The sequence below is a fragment of the Anomaloglossus baeobatrachus genome, chromosome 3, assembly GCF_048569485.1.
Source record: "Anomaloglossus baeobatrachus isolate aAnoBae1 chromosome 3, aAnoBae1.hap1, whole genome shotgun sequence".
Classification (NCBI taxonomy): Eukaryota; Metazoa; Chordata; class Amphibia; order Anura; family Aromobatidae; genus Anomaloglossus; species Anomaloglossus baeobatrachus.
The window spans coordinates 622,199,797-622,220,477 of record NC_134355.1 but is presented as its reverse complement, the minus strand read 5'-3'; the positions used below and the strand labels follow the sequence as shown (position 1 = coordinate 622,220,477).

General features: G+C 46.5%; 2 protein-coding genes across 2 annotated transcripts in view; one reads left to right on the top strand and one right to left on the bottom strand.

Moving 5' to 3' along the window:
- ATP6V1C2 (ATPase H+ transporting V1 subunit C2) overlaps nucleotides 1–2,632 on the bottom strand; it is a 115,493-nt gene extending 112,861 nt beyond the window's left edge. Inside the window, exon 1 of the mRNA XM_075338766.1 lies at nucleotides 2,589–2,632. The gene's annotated coding sequence lies outside the window, so the exon portion shown is untranslated. The remainder of the gene's footprint in view (nucleotides 1–2,588) is intronic.
- A 14,527-nt stretch (nucleotides 2,633–17,159) lies between these two features.
- NOL10 (nucleolar protein 10) overlaps nucleotides 17,160–20,681 on the top strand; it is a 190,686-nt gene continuing 187,164 nt past the window's right edge. Inside the window, exons 1-4 of the mRNA XM_075338765.1 lie at nucleotides 17,160–17,359; nucleotides 18,499–18,544; nucleotides 20,186–20,284; nucleotides 20,394–20,471. Coding sequence (XP_075194880.1) covers nucleotides 17,294–17,359; nucleotides 18,499–18,544; nucleotides 20,186–20,284; nucleotides 20,394–20,471 — 289 coding nt within the window. The 5' untranslated portion in view covers nucleotides 17,160–17,293. The remainder of the gene's footprint in view (nucleotides 17,360–18,498; nucleotides 18,545–20,185; nucleotides 20,285–20,393; nucleotides 20,472–20,681) is intronic.

Below are 20,681 nucleotides of genomic sequence, written 5' to 3'. Positions count from 1 at the left end.
ATACTGTATATATACTAAGCTATACATGTACACATAATAAATAACACACTGTATATATACTAAGCTATACATGTACACATAATAAATAACACACATACTGTATATATACTAAGCTATACATGTACACATAATAAATAACACACATACTGTATATATACTAAGCTATACATGTACACATAATAAATAACACACATACTGTATATATACTAAGCTATACATGTACACATAATAAATAACACACTGTATATATACTAAGCTATACATGTACACATAATAAATAACACACATACTGTATATATATACTAAGCTATACATGCACACATAATAAATAACACACATACTGTATATATACTAACCTATACATGTACACATAATAAATAACACATATACTGTATATATACTAAGCTATACATGTACACATAATAAATAACACACATACGGTATATATACTAACCTATACATGTACACATAATAAATAACACACATACTGTATATATACTAACCTATACATGTACACATAATAAATAACACATATACTGTATATATACTAAGCTATACATGTACACATAATAAATAACACACATACGGTATATATACTAACCTATACATGTACACATAATAAATAACACATATACTGTATATATACTAAGCTATACATGTACACATAATAAATAACACACATACTGTATATATACTAAGCTATACATGTACACATAATAAATAACACATATACTGTATATATACTAAGCTATACATGTACACATAATAAATAACACACTGTATATATACTAAGCTATACATGTACACATAATAAATAACACACATACTGTATATATACTAACCTATACATGTACACATAATAAATAACACACTGTATATATACTAAGCTATACACGTACACATAATAAATAACACACATACTGTATATATACTAACCTATACATGTACACATAATAAATAACACATATACTGTATATATACTAAGCTATACATGTACACATAATAAATAACACACTGTATATATACTAAGCTATACATGCACACATAATAAATAACACACATACTGTATATATATACTAAGCTATACATGTACACATAATAAATAACACACTGTATATATACTAAGCTATACATGCACACATAATAAATAACACACATACTGTATATATATACTAAGCTATACATGTACACATAATAAATAACACACTGTATATATACTAAGCTATACATGCACACATAATAAATAACACACATACTGTATATATACTAACCTATACATGTACACATAATAAATAACACACATACTGTATATATACTAAGTAATACATGTACACATAATAAATAACATACATACGGTATATATATGTTAAGCAATACATGTACACATAAGTATCACACATACTACACACATAAGTAATACATGTACACATAATAAATGACACACATGCTATACATATATTAAGTAATATACATATGTATGTATATATATATATATATATATATATATATATATATATATATATACTGTATATCTCAAGTAATACATGTACATATACTAGGTAATAGATATGTTATGTCATAAATACACTAAGTAATTCATTTTCAGAAATAAGTAATACTCACACCAGGTATTACATGTACTAAGCAATACATATACTAAGTAATAAATACCACTAAGAGTAAAGCATAAGTGTATATGATGCTACCGCTGATGAATGCTCCTACCGCAGGACTGTCCTTCCGGACCAGGGACAGGTGACACAAGGTTCCCTGGTGCGGAGTGTACAGATCAGGTGTCTTGTACCTGCGATATTACCTGTGGTGTGGGATATTACCCGGGGTGTGGGATTACTGACATCTTCTGCGCAGAAGAGGTGTCAGAGTGACTGATAAAGTGACATACAGCAAGATGAGGCAATCCATCCTGCTCCATCTGCACAGAAATCACAAACCCTAAACAGTTAATGGTCAGACTCCACTCTGAAATTTGTTGAACCTTCATATTACTTTTTTTTGTATTTTATGCAATTTCCTAATCTGTAACTCAAACAGTGTCCAGTAGTTGAAGTCGGTGTCGGTGGGAGATACAGGAGCTGCTGGGGGCCGTCCGGAGGTGCAACCAAAAGTGATTTTTGTTACCCCAGATTTTGTCGCTTATATGCGAAACGCTGATAAATATTAACTTTCAATATTTGTATTTTTTTCCAAATAGGAAATTCTAATGCAAAATCGTCACTATCAATAACTGGAAAATGGATAAAATGAAAGGATGACGTCTTTAGAGCATCTGTGACTTGTAGTTCTCCAAAAGCTATGGCAGGTTGTTTGATCTTAGTAGGACAAATGCTAAACCCTGACTGATCTGAGCTAATGCATAAATATACAAGCATCATATAAAGCCATAAACCCCAAAGACATACTGATAGGGAATGTAGATTGTGAGCCCCAATGGGGACAGTGATGCTCATGTCTGTAAAGCGCTGTGGAATGAATGGAGCTATATAAGTGAGTATAAATAATAGAAGAATGTCTATACCTGGCAATGACACTAGGACTTAGGTGACGAGCTCCTGCACATCTTGCCTTACCTGTGTGCTGTGCCGGTCTCCTCCTTGCAGCCTCCTCTCCTGCACACAAATGCTGCACTTCCCTCATCAGAGCCTCCTTTATTATATGTGGAGGTGGCCCAGGGCTCTCCCCTGCAGGCGGGCGCTGATCACACTGCTCAGCTCACCCTACATTCAATATATTTATATTCCTGAGGTAAAATATTCAGAAATCATAAAAATAGTAATAGTGAAAAATAAAAAAATAAATATCAGTACTGTAAAAAAAAAAATTCTTTAACCACTTCATAATCGGACTCTTGTTCCTTTTTTACGCTTTTGTTTTTCAAAGCGCCAGAAGTTGTTGTTGATTTTACCATTTTTTTTTGCAGAACACGATGTAATTTTAAGTGACACCTTTCCTGTTAGATTGTAAGCCTATGAGGTTTTTCTGGGCCCCGGGCAAAGGAGTCTCCATGGGTGGGCTCCATTGACACATACCACAGGGAAGGGGGAGGGGGATTAAAGCGCTATGCAGCTGAAACACTCCTGTCTAGAAAGTGTGCGGCTGTGCTGGTGATGCAATCCGATATTCGTGCGAGTCATACAGCTCGTGTGAGCACACCCTTATGTAGTGTTTCGCCACCCCCTTGTGCACTGTCTCTTCCCCCTGTGCACTGTCTCTCCCCTTGTGCACTTGGGCCGCCCCTGCAGCTTCAGGCGCCACAGGGTACTGCACCTGACTTAAGGTGCAGTATTCATCCTGGATTCGGAGGAGGTCAGTGCTGGTTCCACACCACTCATCCACACCATTGCCCTTTTCCAACTGGGGACCAGTGTTACACGTCGTGGCTCTCTTATTGCAAGGAATGAGGTGGTCCCCCATTCCTTGTCTGCCACGAGCCCTCCTGCTCATCGGCACCAAAGGTCTGGGAGACTGCGCAGTCTGCAGGAGTTGCCTTCTCAGAGACACAGCAGAAGGGTGACACCTAGTGGTTCTCCCCTTGCAAGGAATGGAGCGGTCTCCCATCCCTTGCCTGCCACGAGCTCTCCTGCTCAGTATCACGGAGGCTCTGGGAGGTTGCGCAGTGTGCAGAGAATAGATGCTCAGGGAAGCAGCAAGACTTCCCATGTCTCTGCACATTGTGAAACCGGGGATCCCGCCTTTATGACCCAGAGGCAGGAAGATGAGCATGTGCTCCACGTGACGTCTTCTGATTCGCTCACTGATATCACACGGCCCGATGACGAGGCTGGTGATGTGCTGAATCCTGACTGGCTGGGCCAGGACGTCACGAATCCTGATTGGGTCACGCCCGTCTCGCGCCCGTCCTTGGGTGGAGCTACACCTCCTTAAAAAGCTGCCCCTGCCATGATGGTGGCGCGCGACCGTCCTTCTATGTTTGGATGTCTGGCAGTGTGCTGCCACGCCGCTGCTCAGGCACTATTGTCTTTGGTGGGCTTTGCCCTTGCTGCTCAGGCAGCACCTAGTTTGCAGGTCTTGCCCCTGCCTTGCTGCTCCGGCAGTATCCCGTTTAGCAGGCTGTGTTCCTGTCCCAGGTGAGCTCCTCGAGTCTCTGTCGGACTCACTTGGTTTCTGAAGCACACATGCGTGGGCACCTCTGTGCTACCCCCGTGCCATATTCCTGTGACTCCGGCTGGCACACGTGTGTAGGCACCTCTGTGCGTCCCCGTGCAACAGGTACACCGTACGAGAAGCCCCGAGCCATACAACCCTCACGGGTTAGGGCGGACCGGTGTACATAGATTGTCTGTGACGTTCCAGACAATCACTAGCAGCAACCCGCTCACTCTTTCCTGACCATAGCAGCGGTCCCTTACACCGCACAGTGGACCTTGACCGGCGGAAGCTGTCCATTTCCCATCTTGGCACGCTTCCCCGGGTCCCCCTCGTAACAGACCAGGCTAGGGTCGGGTCACATGGATGGCTGCCTAATAGTAAGGGCCTTCCCACCCACTAGTCTAGGGACCTGGGAGGGGGAGAGGTGATGTCCGGGGAAAGGGAGGAGGTAGCGCAGTTAGTTAGTTGGAGTTGGGAGCCAGCCTGTGACACAGACAGTCTGGGAAAGAGCAGTTCCAGACAGAAGAACAGCAATACCGGTGGATCTGGTGGGACAAAGGAGAACACGGTCACTAAGGGGATATAGATTCAGCTCCCCCAGGACCAGCGCAGATGGGGTGCAGAGCCCTAGATTAAGGGGAACTTCAAGTCCTCTTAATAATTCTGCCGGGTGAGAAGATTTCAAATTTCCTTTGCCCACCTCAAGTGCCCGGGGCATAGCAGTACATAGAGCCTGGAGTTGAAACCATGATCCAGCCCCACAGAAGGAGTTGCGCTGCCTGCTAGATGGGACGGTACTTAAAAACCACAGACAGGGGACCCTGTGTAGCTATAGGCCACAGGACCCATTACAAACTGCGCAAGGAGGAAGGGCCCACCATCCACAACATCGGGACTGGCTTCCGAATTATCCGAGATCGGCTGGAGTCCATCTTGATGAAAACCGGCACTCCAAGGGCGATAATCTGACAGTGAGTAAAGAACTTGAACCGCAAACTCTGTGTTGTCCCTTCCATCGCAGGAGCTATCGCCCCTGCGCTCCGGCGCTATAAACTACCACCCTCATTATCCTCCTTGGGGCGAGCTCTACCTGTGGAAACTGAAACACTCGAGCTGCGTCACACCATCAGTCCTAGAAATGAGCGAAATCCCGCAGCGGCAGCTCCCTTCATAGCAGCATACCACAGATGGCGTCACAAAAGACAACTGCTCCTAACATCCCCATCCCCATCTTTTATTGACACCTCAGGGCAACGAAGCCGGGCAAGGTCACTGTGACAGCCCAAACCAACATCACCAGCCCTGTGACGAGTACAACCCCTGGTCCCGTGGCCCCTTGTGCACTGTCTCTTCCCCCTTGTGCACTGTCTCTTCCCCCTTGTGCACTGTCTCTTCCCCCTTGTGCACTGTCTCTTCCCCCTTGTGCACTGTCTCTTCCCCCTTGTGCACTGTCTCTTCCCCCTTGTGCACTGTCTCTTCCCCCTTGTGCACTGTCTCTTCCCCCTTGTGCACTGTCTCTTCCCCCTTGTGCACTGTCTCTTCCCCCTTGTGCACTGTCTCTTCCCCCTTGTGCACTGTCTCTTCCCCCTTGTGCACTGTCTCTTCCCCCTTGTGCACTCATCTCCTCCCCCTTGTGCACTCATCTCCTCCTTCTGGATTGTCTCCATCATGTGCATTGTCTCCCCCTTGAGCACTGTTCCTCCCCCTTGTGCACTGTCTCCCCCTCGTGTGCTGTCAGCAGTAGAGCAGTGTCATTACACTGGGCGGTGCAGGACAGTGTCTCTGACAGCAAATGGGTCACCCCATTTATCCAGGAACCCGACATGTGCCCGGTTGTGTTGGTTGCTGATGCCAGCCCTGAGGTCCTCTTGGTATCTGTTGAATTATGTGCTCACTCTGTTATGTCTTGATTGTCTGTACATGTCAACTCTGAATTGCAACGTGCTGTTACATATGATGGTGCTATATAAATAAACATTATTGTTATTTGTAGCGCCCCTGAAACCATCAGGGTGCTACAAGGTTCTGCATCCCCACAAGGATGCAGTGCCTACTCCCTTAGGGACCCAGAACCTCAGTGCCGGTAACACTAAAAACCCAGGTAATCCCAATTTTCCCCAACAATCCCCCATACAATGGTACCCAGCTACGGTGGGAGCAATGGATGGCCGCCTAGAGGTGGAGCCACTCCAGTCCACTAGTTGACCAGGTGGGAGGGGCAGACTGTGGAGAGTAGGGAGTTTAAGTCAGTCTAAGGGCGACTTTGCACACTACGACATCGCAGGTGCGATGTCGGTGGGGTCAAATCGAAAGTGACGCACATCCAGCGTCACTTGCGATGTCGTAGTGTGTAAATCCTAGATGATACGATGAACGAGCGCAAAAGCGTCGTTATCGTATCATCGCTGCAGCCTCCGACATTTCCATAATGCCGGTGCAGCGACAGGTGCGATGTTGTTCCTCGCTCCTGCGGCAGCACACATCGCTGTGTATGAAGCCGCAGGAGCGAGGAACTTCACCTTACCTGCCGCCGGCTGCAATGAGAAGGACGGAGGTGGGCGGGATGTTTACATCCTGCTCATCTCCGCCCCTCCACTTCAATTGGCCGCCTGCCGTGTGACGTCGCTGTGACACCGCACGACCCGCCCCCTTAGGAAGGAGGCGGGTCGCCGGCCAGAGGGACGTCGCACGGCAGGTATGTGCGTGTGAAACTGCCGTAGCGATAATAATCGCTATGGCAGCTTTCACTAGATATTGCACGTGCGACGGGGGCGGGACTATCGCTGCAGCATCGGTAACACATTGTTACCGATGTCGCAGCGTGCAAAGCCCGCCTAAGTCTGGTGAAGGTGGAGGGTGTGACCGAGGAGCATCCTGACGCGGGTTAATGGTGACCTGGTACCCAGGAGAGGTGGTTGCCAGTGGAGTACTCCCGAAACTACGCACCGACGGGGTACAGGACCCTAGGACAGGAAAGAGCTTCAAGCCAACCTGTTAACACCTGCACAGCAATGAGGACCATCAAGGACCTTGCTGACCCTAAAGAATCTGAAGACTCAGTAGCAAAGAGAGAGCCGAGGACAGGACCAAAGACTTTATCCCCACAGGGTTAACGCTGCCGTCAGGTGGACAGAGGTGGACAAACCACAAACCGGGGACCCCCAGTGTTCTATACCATGACGACCCACTTACCAGTGACAGATGCAGGGGAAGAAGGTACCAGAGAACCAAACTGGCACTGGGACGAAGAGAACCTGGAGGCGAAACCAGACATTGTACTTAAAAAAGTAAAGATAAAAATCTACATGGTGTGAAATGATTTTTCCATCGTTTTCACACCATGTTCAAAAAACAATTGCGGATCTGCATTTTTAGGGAGGGGGGGTTGGATTTCGTTACTACAGCGTTAATTGTGCGGCAAAAAAACTCAGATCTTTGTAAAAGTTAAGTTTTGTTTAATGTTTTTACTTTGTCATTTACACTATGGGTAGATTTTTATTATTTTGATGGCTTGTACTGTTACAGATACAGCGATAACAAATATGACAGTTTTTTATTATTTCTTCAGGGGATGATTTCAACTTTTATATTACATTTTTGATATTTTTTAACAATATATTTTATTTTCTTTTATTATTTAGTAGGAAACCTTAGAAGATTTAGACCTGTATAGTTCTGTATACTGCAATGCTCTGATATTGAAGTATTTAGTGAAAATGATGAATCAAGATACAAACCTTCAGCCTGGTAATCGGCTGAGCCGTGGCAAAGCATGGGTGTCAAAGGATCAATTGGGTCATGCATTGGTGGATGCCTGAAACGGTGCGCCACCATTCCAGTAAGGCCACATTACACACAGAGATAAATCTTTGGCAGATCAGTGGTTGCAGTGAAATAATGGACATATTATTCCATTTGTACACAGCCACAAACATGGCACTGATTGTCCACAATTTCACTGCAACCACAGATCTACCACAGATCTACCACAGATCTACCACAGATCTACCACAGATCTACCACAGGTCTGCCACAGGTCTGCCACAGGTCTGCCACAGATCTGCCACAGATCTGCCACAGATCTGCCACAGATCTACCACAGATCTACCACAGATCTACCACAGATCTACCACAGATCTACCACAGATCTACCACAGATCTACCACAGATCTACCACAGATCTACCACAGATCTACCACAGATCTACCACAGATCTACCACAGATCTACCACAGATCTACCACAGATTTATCTGTGTGTGTGACAGGGCCTTTAGAGATTTAAAGGGAACCTATCACCTACTCACTTGCGGGGCGGTACAATACAGTCCAGTCCGATGGGCTGCTTATGGGTCCATTGCCTCGTCTACCCTTGCGATAGCCGTCCTCCTCCTTGCTTTGTGTAGATGATGCGTCCTACGTCATCCACACAGTGCCCTCCATTGTGCTCCTCCTACACATGCGCACTTTGCTCTGCCCATTCAGAATAGCGTGTGCAATGCAAGTGAATGGGGAAAAACTGGCAAAGTAACGAGTAACCCGAATGCTGTACTATTTGTTACTCACACGAATAGTGCAGCATTCGGGTTACTCGTTACTTTGCCAGTTTTTCCCCATTCACTTGCATTGCACACACTATTTGGAACGAATACACGAGTATTAGACAGTACTCGTTATGAGTATAGCGAGTACGAATAGTTAGGCACTCGCTCAACTCTAGTGATGTCCACATCTATCTTTTTCACAATCTCTTGGGGGTACTTTGCACGCTGCGACATCGCAAGCCGATTGTTGCGATGCCGAGCGTGATAGTCCCCGCCCCCGTCGCACATGCGATATCTTGTGATAGCTGACGTAGGGAACATTATCGCTACGGCAGCTTCACACGCACTTACCAGCCCTGCGACGTTACTCTGGCCGGCGACCCGCCTCCTTCTTAAGGGGGCGGGTCGTGCAGCGTCACAGCGACGTCACACGGCAGGCGGCCAATAGAAGCGGAGGGGCGGAGATGAGCGGGACGTAAACATCCCGCCCACCTCCTTCCTTCCTCATTGCAGCCGGGACACAGGTAAGGAGATGTTCCTCGCTCCTGCGGCTTCATACACAGCGATGTGTGCGGCCGCAGGAACGAGGAACAACATCGTACCTGTAACTACAGTGAAATTATGGAAATGACCGACACTACACAGATTACCGATTTTCGACGCTTTTGTGATCGTTTATCGGTGCATCTAGGCTTTACACATTGTGACGTCGTTACCGGCGCCGGATGTGCGGCACTTTCGATTTGACCCCAACGAGATCGCAGTAGCGATGTCGCAACGTGCAAAGTGCCCCTTGAGCTCAATCCATGAAATAAATCCCACTGCTTGTCCTATTGTGGTGTCTTGGAAGTAAAAAGACAAAAAGGAGAATGGGAAGGCACATGGAAGCCTTACATATGATATCCGTTTTTTTTATTGTTCTTTTTTCTAAAGATAGACAAAATTTTACATGATACGTGTGAATAAGCGCTCAGTGTAAAGAATTGTTTCAATAAAGATAGGAGTGTATCACACAGCATTTTGTATGTCTGTTAGTTTATTTATTGCATTTTTTCTATTATGGGTTTCTTTTATGCAAACACAGTGTGCTCTAGATGAGACGTCTTCTCTTCACCAGGGCTAGTTATTCATTCTCAAAACATTCAGTGTACTGGTGTTATCCATCTGAATACAGACTTTCCCATTACTGAGGTAGGAGATGGCAGTTGGTGCTCATAAGATTCTATGCAGAACTGTAACAGTTATTTCAGGAGAACTTGCAGCAGAATGTCTGTGTCGCCTGTAGCTTCTCCCCTCTCCATAGAATGTTAAAAACACCAACTGTAATCTCAATAATGTGACCCCTGTCTACACTAAATACAGATTTTACCCAAGAACCGGCATTGAAAGATCCGTCCAGGAGGAGAAAGAAGCAGATTTCTCTAAGATATTATTACAAAGTTGGTTATTTTCATGTATCCTATGGTTTAATTATGTCACACAGAGTTTTGCAGAAACTTCACGGCAGCATTGAGCGCAGTTCAGATTGCAGATTCTGACACTCCGCCCGATGGTTTCTCTGGTGTCTGGAATCAACACAGGCAGACATGAGAGTTGACCTGGTGTGTGATGATTCATTGTCAAGCAAGCAAAAGTTAATCTCTGCTAGTCTGCTTACTCCTTTAATCACATGTGAGGAGGCCTATCACATCTGGGGGGCAATCACATCTGCTCCCCTCCTATCTATGCTGGTTGAATGCTTCCACCAATGCCAGCTATAGTTTGTTCTTTGTTGGTCTGTGAGCTGTGGTGTCCCAGAATGTCTGATGAAAGTTGTGCTTATTTGCTTAGTGCGGTTGTGGAGTTTATCCCTGTCGTTCTGTACTTCCTTCCTGCTCTTGTTTTCCTCCTGGCCCTCTTATTTTCTTAAGGCCGCTTTACATGCCACGACATCGCTAAAGCGGTTGTTGGGGTCACGGAGTTTGTGACGCACATCTGGCCGCGTTAGCGATGTCGTTGCGTGTGACACCTATGAGCGATTTTGAATCGTCGCAAAAACATGCAAAATCGCTAATCGGTGACATGCCCCCCTATTCCCAATTATCGTTGCTGCTGCAGGTATGATGTTGTTCGTCGTTCCTGCGGCAGCACACATCGCTATGTGAGACACCGCAGGAACGAGGAACCTCACCTTACCTGCGGCTGCCCGCAATGAGGAAGGAAGGAGGTGGGCGGGATGTTACGTCATCTCTGCCCCTCCGCTTTGATTAGGTGGCCGCTTAGTGACGTTGCTGTGATGCCGAACGAACCACCCCCTTAGAAAGGAGGCGGTTCGCCGGTCACAGCGACGTCGCTAGGCAGATAAGTAGTGTGAAGAGACTGCGCGATTTTGTGCGCCACGGGCAGCAATTTGCCCGTGACGCACAAGCGATGGGAGCGGGTACGCACACTAGCGATATCGCAGTGTGTAAAGCGGCCTTTATCCTGTGTGTGTGCGTGCTGTGTGAGAATTTTGGTTTTCCCTTGTCTGTTTTTATCTGTGGGTTTCATCACTCCTGGCCCATCCCTCCCTGGGGAGAGGGGGAATCAGGTCAGGACCAGAGCCAGGAGGGAGAGTCGGGTATCTCCACCAATAGGATCCCTAAGATTAGGGATAACATAGGGCCTCCTAGCTTTGAGAACAGATTAGGAGCCATGGTTCCCCACTATCGCATAGTCATTGTGAAAAATAATGATTATGTACCACCCCGCGGCCTCGGCTGCGGCCGCCGAGCCGCTCAGATCCGTGCTCGTGTACTGCGGGTGGTGGCTCGAGCCTCTCACGGACCCGGGGGTCACATCGCTCTGAAAGGGGGGTGGTGGCGGTGCACACAGAGGTTTGGTGGAATAGGTAAAGTTCGTGACGCCACCCACGGGTTGTGGTGATTGTATGGTGGATACCACCGCTGCCGTTGACTAGGCCTCCCGGAGACAGTGTTATGCAGCTCGGTGTTAACCCCTCCGTGGCCAGGGGGCGGTGGTCCCGGGGGCCTGCGGGAAGGTGCTGAGGCGAGGGAGCGTGGGCGTACTGGACGCGGGTGCGGTGCAGTGCGGTGCACGGCCCAAAGGCACTGGTGTACTCACTCTGACACAAGATACGGGAGTCTCTGGTAAACCAAATGGCAGAATGGACAGAATGAACGGGGCCCGCAGCCGGCTGCAGTGTTCTCCCTGGACGGGTTGGTGATGGCTGTCGTTTCCCTGCACCTATGTTGTGTGTATCTTGACTCCTGTGCCTGGACACTGGTAGTCCGCTCCCCGGCGTGTGAGTGTCGTAGGAGCCCGATTGCCCACAGACGCTGGCCCTTTGGATCTCTTGCCTTTGGCGGTGGCACTTATCCTGGATGGTTGGGCTGTTGCCTTCAATCGGGACTTGGGTGGGAATGAAGCCCTGAGGTCCAGACCGCAATCAGTGAATTTGACTATCAGGGCGGCTACAAGCCTAGTCGGGGTCTGAGTACCCTGCTTGGTGCTTGGCTTCCAATCGGCTCCCCGGTTCGGTACCTGCGGGCCACCGCCCGAACCCGGTCCTACGGTTCTTCCGACCGTACTCCCAACTCCTGCAGACGGCCACCACCGTCTGCCGACCTTGCAGGAGGTGCCTGGGCTCCGACCCAGACACCAAGCAGTTGCACTGGCGGGCCTGGTCTCAGGTCCGCCGGTGCGTGTCTTTTCTCCTCTCCTCCCTCTACTCAACTCCTTACTCCAACTTTTTCTTACTTACTGCTGTGTTTTCCCGCCTCCAGGCCTGTGAACTCCTTGATGGGCGGAGCCAACCGCCTGGCTCCGCCCCACCTGGTGTGGACATCAAACCTGGAGGGTGGCAACAAGGATTTCTGTGTGACTGGTGTCACCTGTCCGGGGAAGGGGTGTGTGTGGTGTTGTGTTTGTGACTACCTGGCTAGTCCAGGGAGTCACAATTACTCTTTAAATTGACTTTTTTTTTTTTTTAAATGCATTGGGAAAAACTTTCCTAAAAACTCTGTGTGAAGGAAGCCTAATAAAATCTGCTACCATAAGAGCACATACACACGTAAGTTTAATTTTTTTGGAACAATTTCTCTCCCACGAGGTGTCCATTTTACATCCATGTTTTTCTCATCTGTTTTTTTTTTGTTTTTTATTACAAATTAAAAGAGGTACATGATGCAACAAATATACCAAACTAATGGAACGTCTGTATAAAAGGTGAACTCTATGGACTTTCTTTTTTCTTCAATGCATTGATGTGAGTGATGACTTTGTGCTGCACTGTGGTATATCTTGGTGCTATTTAGGCTGTATATAATAAGTAACCAGAGGATATTGTTGTATAAACCAGTCTTGTGTGTTTCTGCTGGATCTGGTGAAGGCTGGGACTATGCAGTGTGGTTTACGCTGTATACACTGTACACACTACTCTCTGTATACTGATCGTCTGTATATAGTATACACTGCAGCGATTCGAGCTCTCAGTTATGGGGGGGGATTCATTCAGTCCTTCTTATAGTATCATAGAAGATGGCAGAATATAATGCCAGTGGTAAAAGCTGAGCTGCACCCCCTCTCATTGTGAGTTAAAGGGCTACCTAAAGTTTTTTGGGTGCTCCTTTGTTTTAGAGATTGATGGGGTCCTGGATCATGGACCAATACCAATGCCATATTCTAAAATCAGGTGATAAAAATATCAAGTATACTTTAAAAGTGTTTTCCCCATGTTAGTGTATTTATACATAATATTAGCATATGACATAACAAAATCTTAGTCTTACTTTTACTACCCTTAACAAACCTAAAGAATTAAAAGGAACATGTCAGCAGGTTTGTGCTAAGCCATCTGAGACCAGCATGATATAGGGGTAGAGATCATGATTCCAGTGATATGTCACTTACTGAGCTGGTTGCTGCAATTTAAAAGAAAATCATTGTTTTATCTACTGCACATCTACCAGTTCTCTTAAGTCTGAGCTTTGTATAACCCTGCCCGCATCATTGATCAGCGTATACTGTGCATAGGCAGAAAAGCTGTCAATCAGTGGTAGGGGGCGGAGTTATGCTGAGAGCATAACTATATATGGCAGCAGGTTTACTAGTCCTCTAGTGATAATCTCCTGCTGATAAAACTGTGATTTTATTAAAATCACAGCAAGCAGCCCAGTAAGTGACACATCAAAGGCAATAGGGTATCTAGCCCTACATTGTGATATATACGCTGTAAAGACAATTCCCAAAAAGAAAATGTCAGAATTTAGGGGTTTTTTTAGCACTTAAGATTTTTTTTCCCTTTATTTTACAGTACGCTATAAAATTAATGGTGTCATTAAAAAGTATATCTCACTCCACATACAAACAAGTCCCATACGTCTATATGGAAAAATAAAACGTTATGGCTTTTAGAAGAAAGGGATCAAAAAAACAAAAACACAATTCCCAATTGCTATTAATTCTTTAAATGCCGCTATCATTCACTGCACCGCAGTCCGGGTGCTAATTTGGATGCCCACTGTTTCCTTCTCACAATGCGGCAATGGGTTACCATGGCAACCAGGGGGGATATGATGAAAGCCCCATCACTGCCATGTCCATTCTCCTGTGAAGATCAACCACACACTTGGCTTTGGGAGGACACCATGATTCGTCCTGTTTACTGCGATACCGGAGTACTATTGTATACGGCACAAGCAATCAGACCACCGGGGTTGCAGTGGTGGAGCAGGAGGCAGAATCGGCGATACTGAGGACTCAGAGGAAGGGTTGTCAGTATTGTCGAGCGGCTCAGGAGGGTCACAGGACAGAGGGTCAGCGATCCTGCGGGCTTGGGGGAATCGCAGCGACGGGGACCATTAAACTGCCAGCAGTTGATGCGATGGACTTCAAGAAAATGGCTGTGGAGGTCAAACTGCGCACGTGCCGCCTCCCCGGCCATTTTCTTGAAGTCCATCATGTCAACTGCTGGCAGTTCAATGGACCCCGCCGCTGCGATACCCCCGATGCCGCCGTATTGAAGACCCTCCATCCACTGACCCTCCTGAGCCATGACACTCCCTTCTCTGAGCCCGCAGTATCACCAACTCTACCTCCTGTGACCCTCCTAAGCTGCTCCACCACCGCCGCTTCCCCCTGGTGAGATATTATAAGACGCACTAGGATTATGAGACGGACCCCCATTTTAACATTAAAAATTATTTTCCCCTATTTTCCTGCTTTAAATTTGGGGTGCGTCTTATGAAATGAAAAATACGGTAGTTGCTCTTGGTCGTAACCATGAATACCTAAGGTCCTGCAATACCCTGCACATGAGGTAAGCGACACAGTGAATAAGGAGACCTATATGACATTTCTAATTGGCGGTATTTGCTAATATTATTACGCCCATTGCATATTAGGATAGGATCTTGGAAATGGGAATACCCCTTTAAAGCTCAGATCTTTTTTAAAGTCAATAAAATAGTAAAAACCCCACGTGTGTCTGGTGTTGGCGTACGTGAACTGAGCAGGAAACTCATCTGCCATAGAAATGAAACCGCAAAAAAGAATGGTGAAATTGCTGTCTGTTTTTAACCCTTTCACTCCATTCTGAATTTTTCTTTCCATTTTCCAGAACATTGTCTGTGATAAAATGAATGGTGTGTTCATTGTAAACCTACAAGATTTGTCCCATACAAAATAAGCGCTCGTACAACTGGGATGGTGGACAGAAAAAACAAAAAGTGATGACCCCCAAGAAGAAAACTGGCTGCGTCCTTAAGGGGTTGTTAATACATGGAACCTGGAAATGAGTCTCAGGTTAAAATGGTACTTTATAGTGGATAATGAAAATGTATAAGAGCTGGAAAATGTTTGGAATAGCTTATAGAATTAAAAAAAAATGGTTCAAATTTAACCCCTTAACGACCCATGACGTACTAGATACGTCATGGATCGTGTGCCGGTAAGCCCCGCCCCCTGCCGCCGGTAGGCGGCGGCGAGACGCGCACATATCAGCTGTTATCAACAGCTGATATGTGTGCCTGCTAGCCGCGGGTGGAATCGCTTCCACCCGCGGCCATTAACCCCTTACATTTCGCTGCCAAAGTCTTGGCAGCGATATGTATATGGGCGCCGCCATGACAGTGACTTACCCCGCCCCCGCCGGAAGTCACGTGACATGATCACGTGACTTTCGGCGGTTGCCATGGTAGCACAGGGTCATGTGATGACGCCTGTGGCTAACATGAGTCACTTCCTCTCAATGCCGGAATACAGCCGGCATTGAAAGTGAAGCAGCAAATCTGCAGTTCTCAGCTCTGTAGCTGAGATCTGCAGATAGTGCAGAGCGATCGGATTGCTGATTGCAATAGCCCCCTAGGGGGACTAGTAAAATAAAAAAAAAAATAAAAAAAAGTTTTAAAAAATTAAAAAAATAAAAAAACCTAAAAGTTCAAATCACCCCCCTTTCACCCCATTGAAAATTAAAGGGTTAAAAAAATAAAAAATACACACATATTTGGTATCGCCACGTTCAGAAATGCCCCATCTATCAAAATATAAAATCAATGAATCTGATCAGTAAACGGCGTAGCGGCAAAAAAATTCCAAACGCCAAAATTACGTTTTTTGGTCGCCGCAAATTTTGCGCAAAATGCAATAACAGGCGATCAAAACGTAGCATCTGCGCAAAAATGGTACCGTTAAGAACGTCAGGTTGAGACGCAAAAAATAAGCCATCACTGAGCCTCAGATCCTGAAAAATGAGAACGCTACGGGTTTTGGAAAATGGCGCAAAACGTGCGCCACGTTTTTTGGACAAGCTTGTGAATTTTTTTTAACCCCTTAGATACAAGTAAACCTATACATGTTTGGTGTCTACAAATTCGCACCGACCTGAGGCATCATACCCACACATCAGTTTTACCATATAGTGAACACGGTGAATAAAATATCCCAAAAACTATTGTACAATTCCACTTTTTTTGCAATTTTTCCGCACTTGGAATTTTTTTGCCGTTTTCCAGTACACTATATGGTAAAACTTATGGTTTCATTTAAAAGTACAACTCGTCCCGCAAAAAACAAGCCCTCATATGGCAAGATTGACGGAAAAATAAAAAAGTTACGCCTCTCGGAAGAAGGGGAGCAAAAAACAAAAACGCAAAAACGGAAAGTGCCCGGGGGCTGAAGGGGTTAAAGAAAGATAATTCACTCATGCCATTCCCAACATGGTGGTCAAGCCCTGCTGGCCACTTATTACGTCATCCGAGCGTGGACAGCCATAAGATGGCGCTGTTCTTCTCAGCAAAAGGTAGCGTGCTAACAGCGTTAGCGCAATACGTCATCCATAAGTGTTGACAACCAGAACATGGCGCTGTCACGTGACGAAAAGTTCTGCCAACCAGCAGCGGTCTCTCATTACGTCATCCCGTAGTGAGGACTACCACAAGATGGCGCTGCTCTTTGACTAAAAGAAGTTGAGGTCTTTTACTACGTCATCTCTAAGCGCGGCCAACCAGAAGATGGCGTCGCCAACCAGATGTTCTAGTGTAACTTCCTGCTTCCTCTCCATGTGGCTGTGTGTCCGGCTCGGAGCAGGCGGTGCTCGGCTTGTTCTCCGGTGATGTGGAGCCGGTAGTCTCCGTCCTCTTCAGCCATGCAGGTGTCTAATGTGAACGATGTGAAGATCTACAGCCTGAGCTGCGGGAAGTCCCTGCCGGAGGTGGGTGCTGCCGTGTGATAACAATATGGTGTCCGGGGATTTTACAGACTGCTGGCTCTTGGTGGTTACCTGCCCCATAGGTGCTCTTAAAGGGATATTCCCATCTTGGGCATTTATGACTGTCTGTAATGTAGGCAGCAGAGCGGTCCTGCGAGGCCACCGGTCCATTCCATCAAGGGACACAGTTACTGCTCGTTGCCTAGGTTACCGGCCACTGCTGCGCTCTATCAGAGGTGCACTTTAATAGAGTGTGCATAGTATATAAGGTGATTGCTTATCTCTAGGTAATGCCGTCCCCTCACGGTCAGCGGGGGCTGCTTTCTGTGCGCCTCACGCAGGGGCTGTTACTGTTCTAATTCCCTGCATAGCGCCGCTCCTCCCTCGCCCACCTGTGCAGAGAGCTGCAGCACGACCCCAATCAAGAGACTGGACCCCTGAGCATTGGGGAGCAGCGCAGACCCCCACCGGCGTTATTCGCATCATTCAGACCCTAGGGCAGTAACTGAGTGCTCCACTGTGAGGGATGAAACCCACAAGTGTTACACCTCCCGGGTCAAAAACCACCGGGGGGCACGGCTCTGCTACCGGAGGAATGTGCCGGCCCGGGAGGTGCCTATTCCATTCTGATTTACCCCTCCAGTACCAGTTACTCCATCCCCAGGACCCACCCGGAGCTTCCTCGGCATGTTCTACCCTCTTCTCTGGGGACTGTGTAGTCATCTTGGTTCTCTGAGACCCGACCCTCCAGGACCAAACACTGGAACGAGTCTTCCAGGGAACGTCTGCTACTATGATGGTGCCATCCTGGAGATCAGATTGTGACCAGGGCGGCTGTCACTGATCCATGTGTCATCCCCCTCACTCCAGAAGAAAGCCAGTGGTGCGTGGCCCCCAGAGCCGGGCAGTCTGCCCCCACGCCTCTTCTGATTACTGTGTGCGCACAATGTCGCTTTGTACAATCCAAAGTGGCTGTGCGGCCCAATAGTAGGGAGTTGTCAGGGCTCAGGTCCGGTGGCTACAGATATGACTGCCGGACCCAAATCTTACAAATCCTCCTGCTCACCTCCACTTGTAGCCTTTACCATGAAGTACATTTTCATTATCTGTTGCTGACATGAATCAATCTTCTTCTCTTTTAGTGGCTTTCTGATCGTAAGAAGAGGGCACTGCAGAAACAAAATGTCGGTATGTATAAGTATGAGGTATAGTATTAAAGGGCTACTACTTGGATTCATTATTTATTGTATTAATTGTCCACTACTTGGACAATTGCCACTTAAAGGGAACCTGTCACCATTTTTTTTCCCTATAAGCTGAGGCCGCCACCAGTGGGCTCTTATATACAGCATTCTAACACTCTGTATATAAGAGCCCAGGCCGCTGTGTACAACATAAAAATTACTTTATAATATTCACCTAGAAGGTCGCTCCGGTGCACAACAGTCGGCTGGGTGGTGCCATTCTTCAGGTCCGGCGCCTCCTCTTTCAGCCATCTTGGTCCTTCCTTATTCTGAAGCTGGGGTGCATGACGGGTCCACATCATCCACACTCGCCGGCATTCAGGTCCTGCGCAGGTGCACTTTGATCTGCTCTGCTCAGGGCAGATCAAAGTATTGTAGTGCGCCTGCGCGGAAGCGTCGAGTGTGGATGACATAGACGCGTAATGCACTGCGGCTTCAGAATAAGGAGAACAAAGATGGCCAAAAGGGGAGTCCCGGAGAATGGCACCACCCACCCGACTATTGTGCACCGGAGCGACCTTCTAGGTGAGTATTATAAAGTGTTTATTATACCCAGCGGCCTGGGCTCTTATATACACATGTTAGAATACTGTATATAAGAGCCCGGTGGTGACCGCAGCTTATAGGCCCAAACACTGGTGACAGGTTCCCTATAAAGGGAATCTGTCACCAGGTTTTTTTTCCATGGAATCAAAGAGTACCATAATGTAGGGACAGAGACCCTGATTCCAGCGATGTCACTTACTGGGCTGCTTGGTAAAGTCTTAATCCTTGTTTTCTCTGCTGTAGATGTAGCAGTGCTTTGAGCTGTTTAACCCCGCCTACACCACTGATTGGCAGCTTCCTGTGCACACTGTACATTGTCAACGAGCTGCCAATCATTGGTTTGGGTGAAGTCACACAGATTAGCCAGACTGGCTTGTATGTGACACCTAGTAAGGCAGTGATAATCTCCTGCTGATAAAACACTGATTGTGTTGGAACTCCAAAAACATACTAATATGGAATTTAGATTGTGAGCCCCAATGGGGACAGTGTTCTTGATGTATGTAAAGCGCTATATAAATGAATAAATATTATTAACTATAGCATGCTGCTGAGCAAGTGACACGTTGCTGGAATCTGGGTCTCTGCCCCTACATCATGCCACTCTCATATTAGATAGCAAAAACTTGGCGATAGATTCCCTTTAAATGTAGTGGACAACCCCTTTAACAGGCCACTGTAATAACAGTAACCAGTTGTGTAACCTAATATTTTGTATATACCACTTATACATTAAAAGACATGTACAGGTCACATATAGACCAATACTTTATTCATTACATACAAAGTGGAGGTAAAAGAACCCCCCAGCGGTCGTACCGAAGCCATTGGTCTGGTTATTGCTCCCGCACCATCTTTGTGGCTTTGTTTTACCCCTGCTCTTTATGTGCTTTATCTCTTTATGCAATCCATTGATTTATCATTGACTTGTGAGTCCCTTTGTGTCGCTGATAGAAGTGTAAATTGCAGTACGCGCTGTAGTTACATATAGTATATAGCGGTGTGAACGCATCGCTTGTAACGTGAAATGTTTTCTTAGATGTTCGGAGGAGGATCGAACTCATCCAGGACTTTGAGATGCCCACCGTCAGCACCAACATCAGGGTTTCCCGCGATGGGCAGTACATTTTGGCCACCGGTGAGTGCGGGAATGAAGCCGCCGTCCCCATCGTGTGATTGACGCTTTTATTTTGCCTTTATAGATTGTGTTCTTTAGCGTTCATGACTTTTGTGCCGGTCTCTTCCAGGAACGTACAAGCCTCGTGTCCGCTGCTATGACACTTACCAGCTGTCTCTGAAGTTCGAGAGGTGCTTGGACTCTGAGGGTAATTATTGGTGCTCACAGGGGCTTTCTGGGTGATTAAAACCCATTTTTAGATACTGTATGAAGAACGTCTGTCATTTATTAGCCAGAAGAACGGGTGAAATAGTCCCTTCCCTATATGTGAGACCCATGTACAGTGCCTACAAGTAGTATTCAACCCCCTGCAGATTTAGCAGGTTTACACATTCGGAATTAACTTGGCATTGTGACA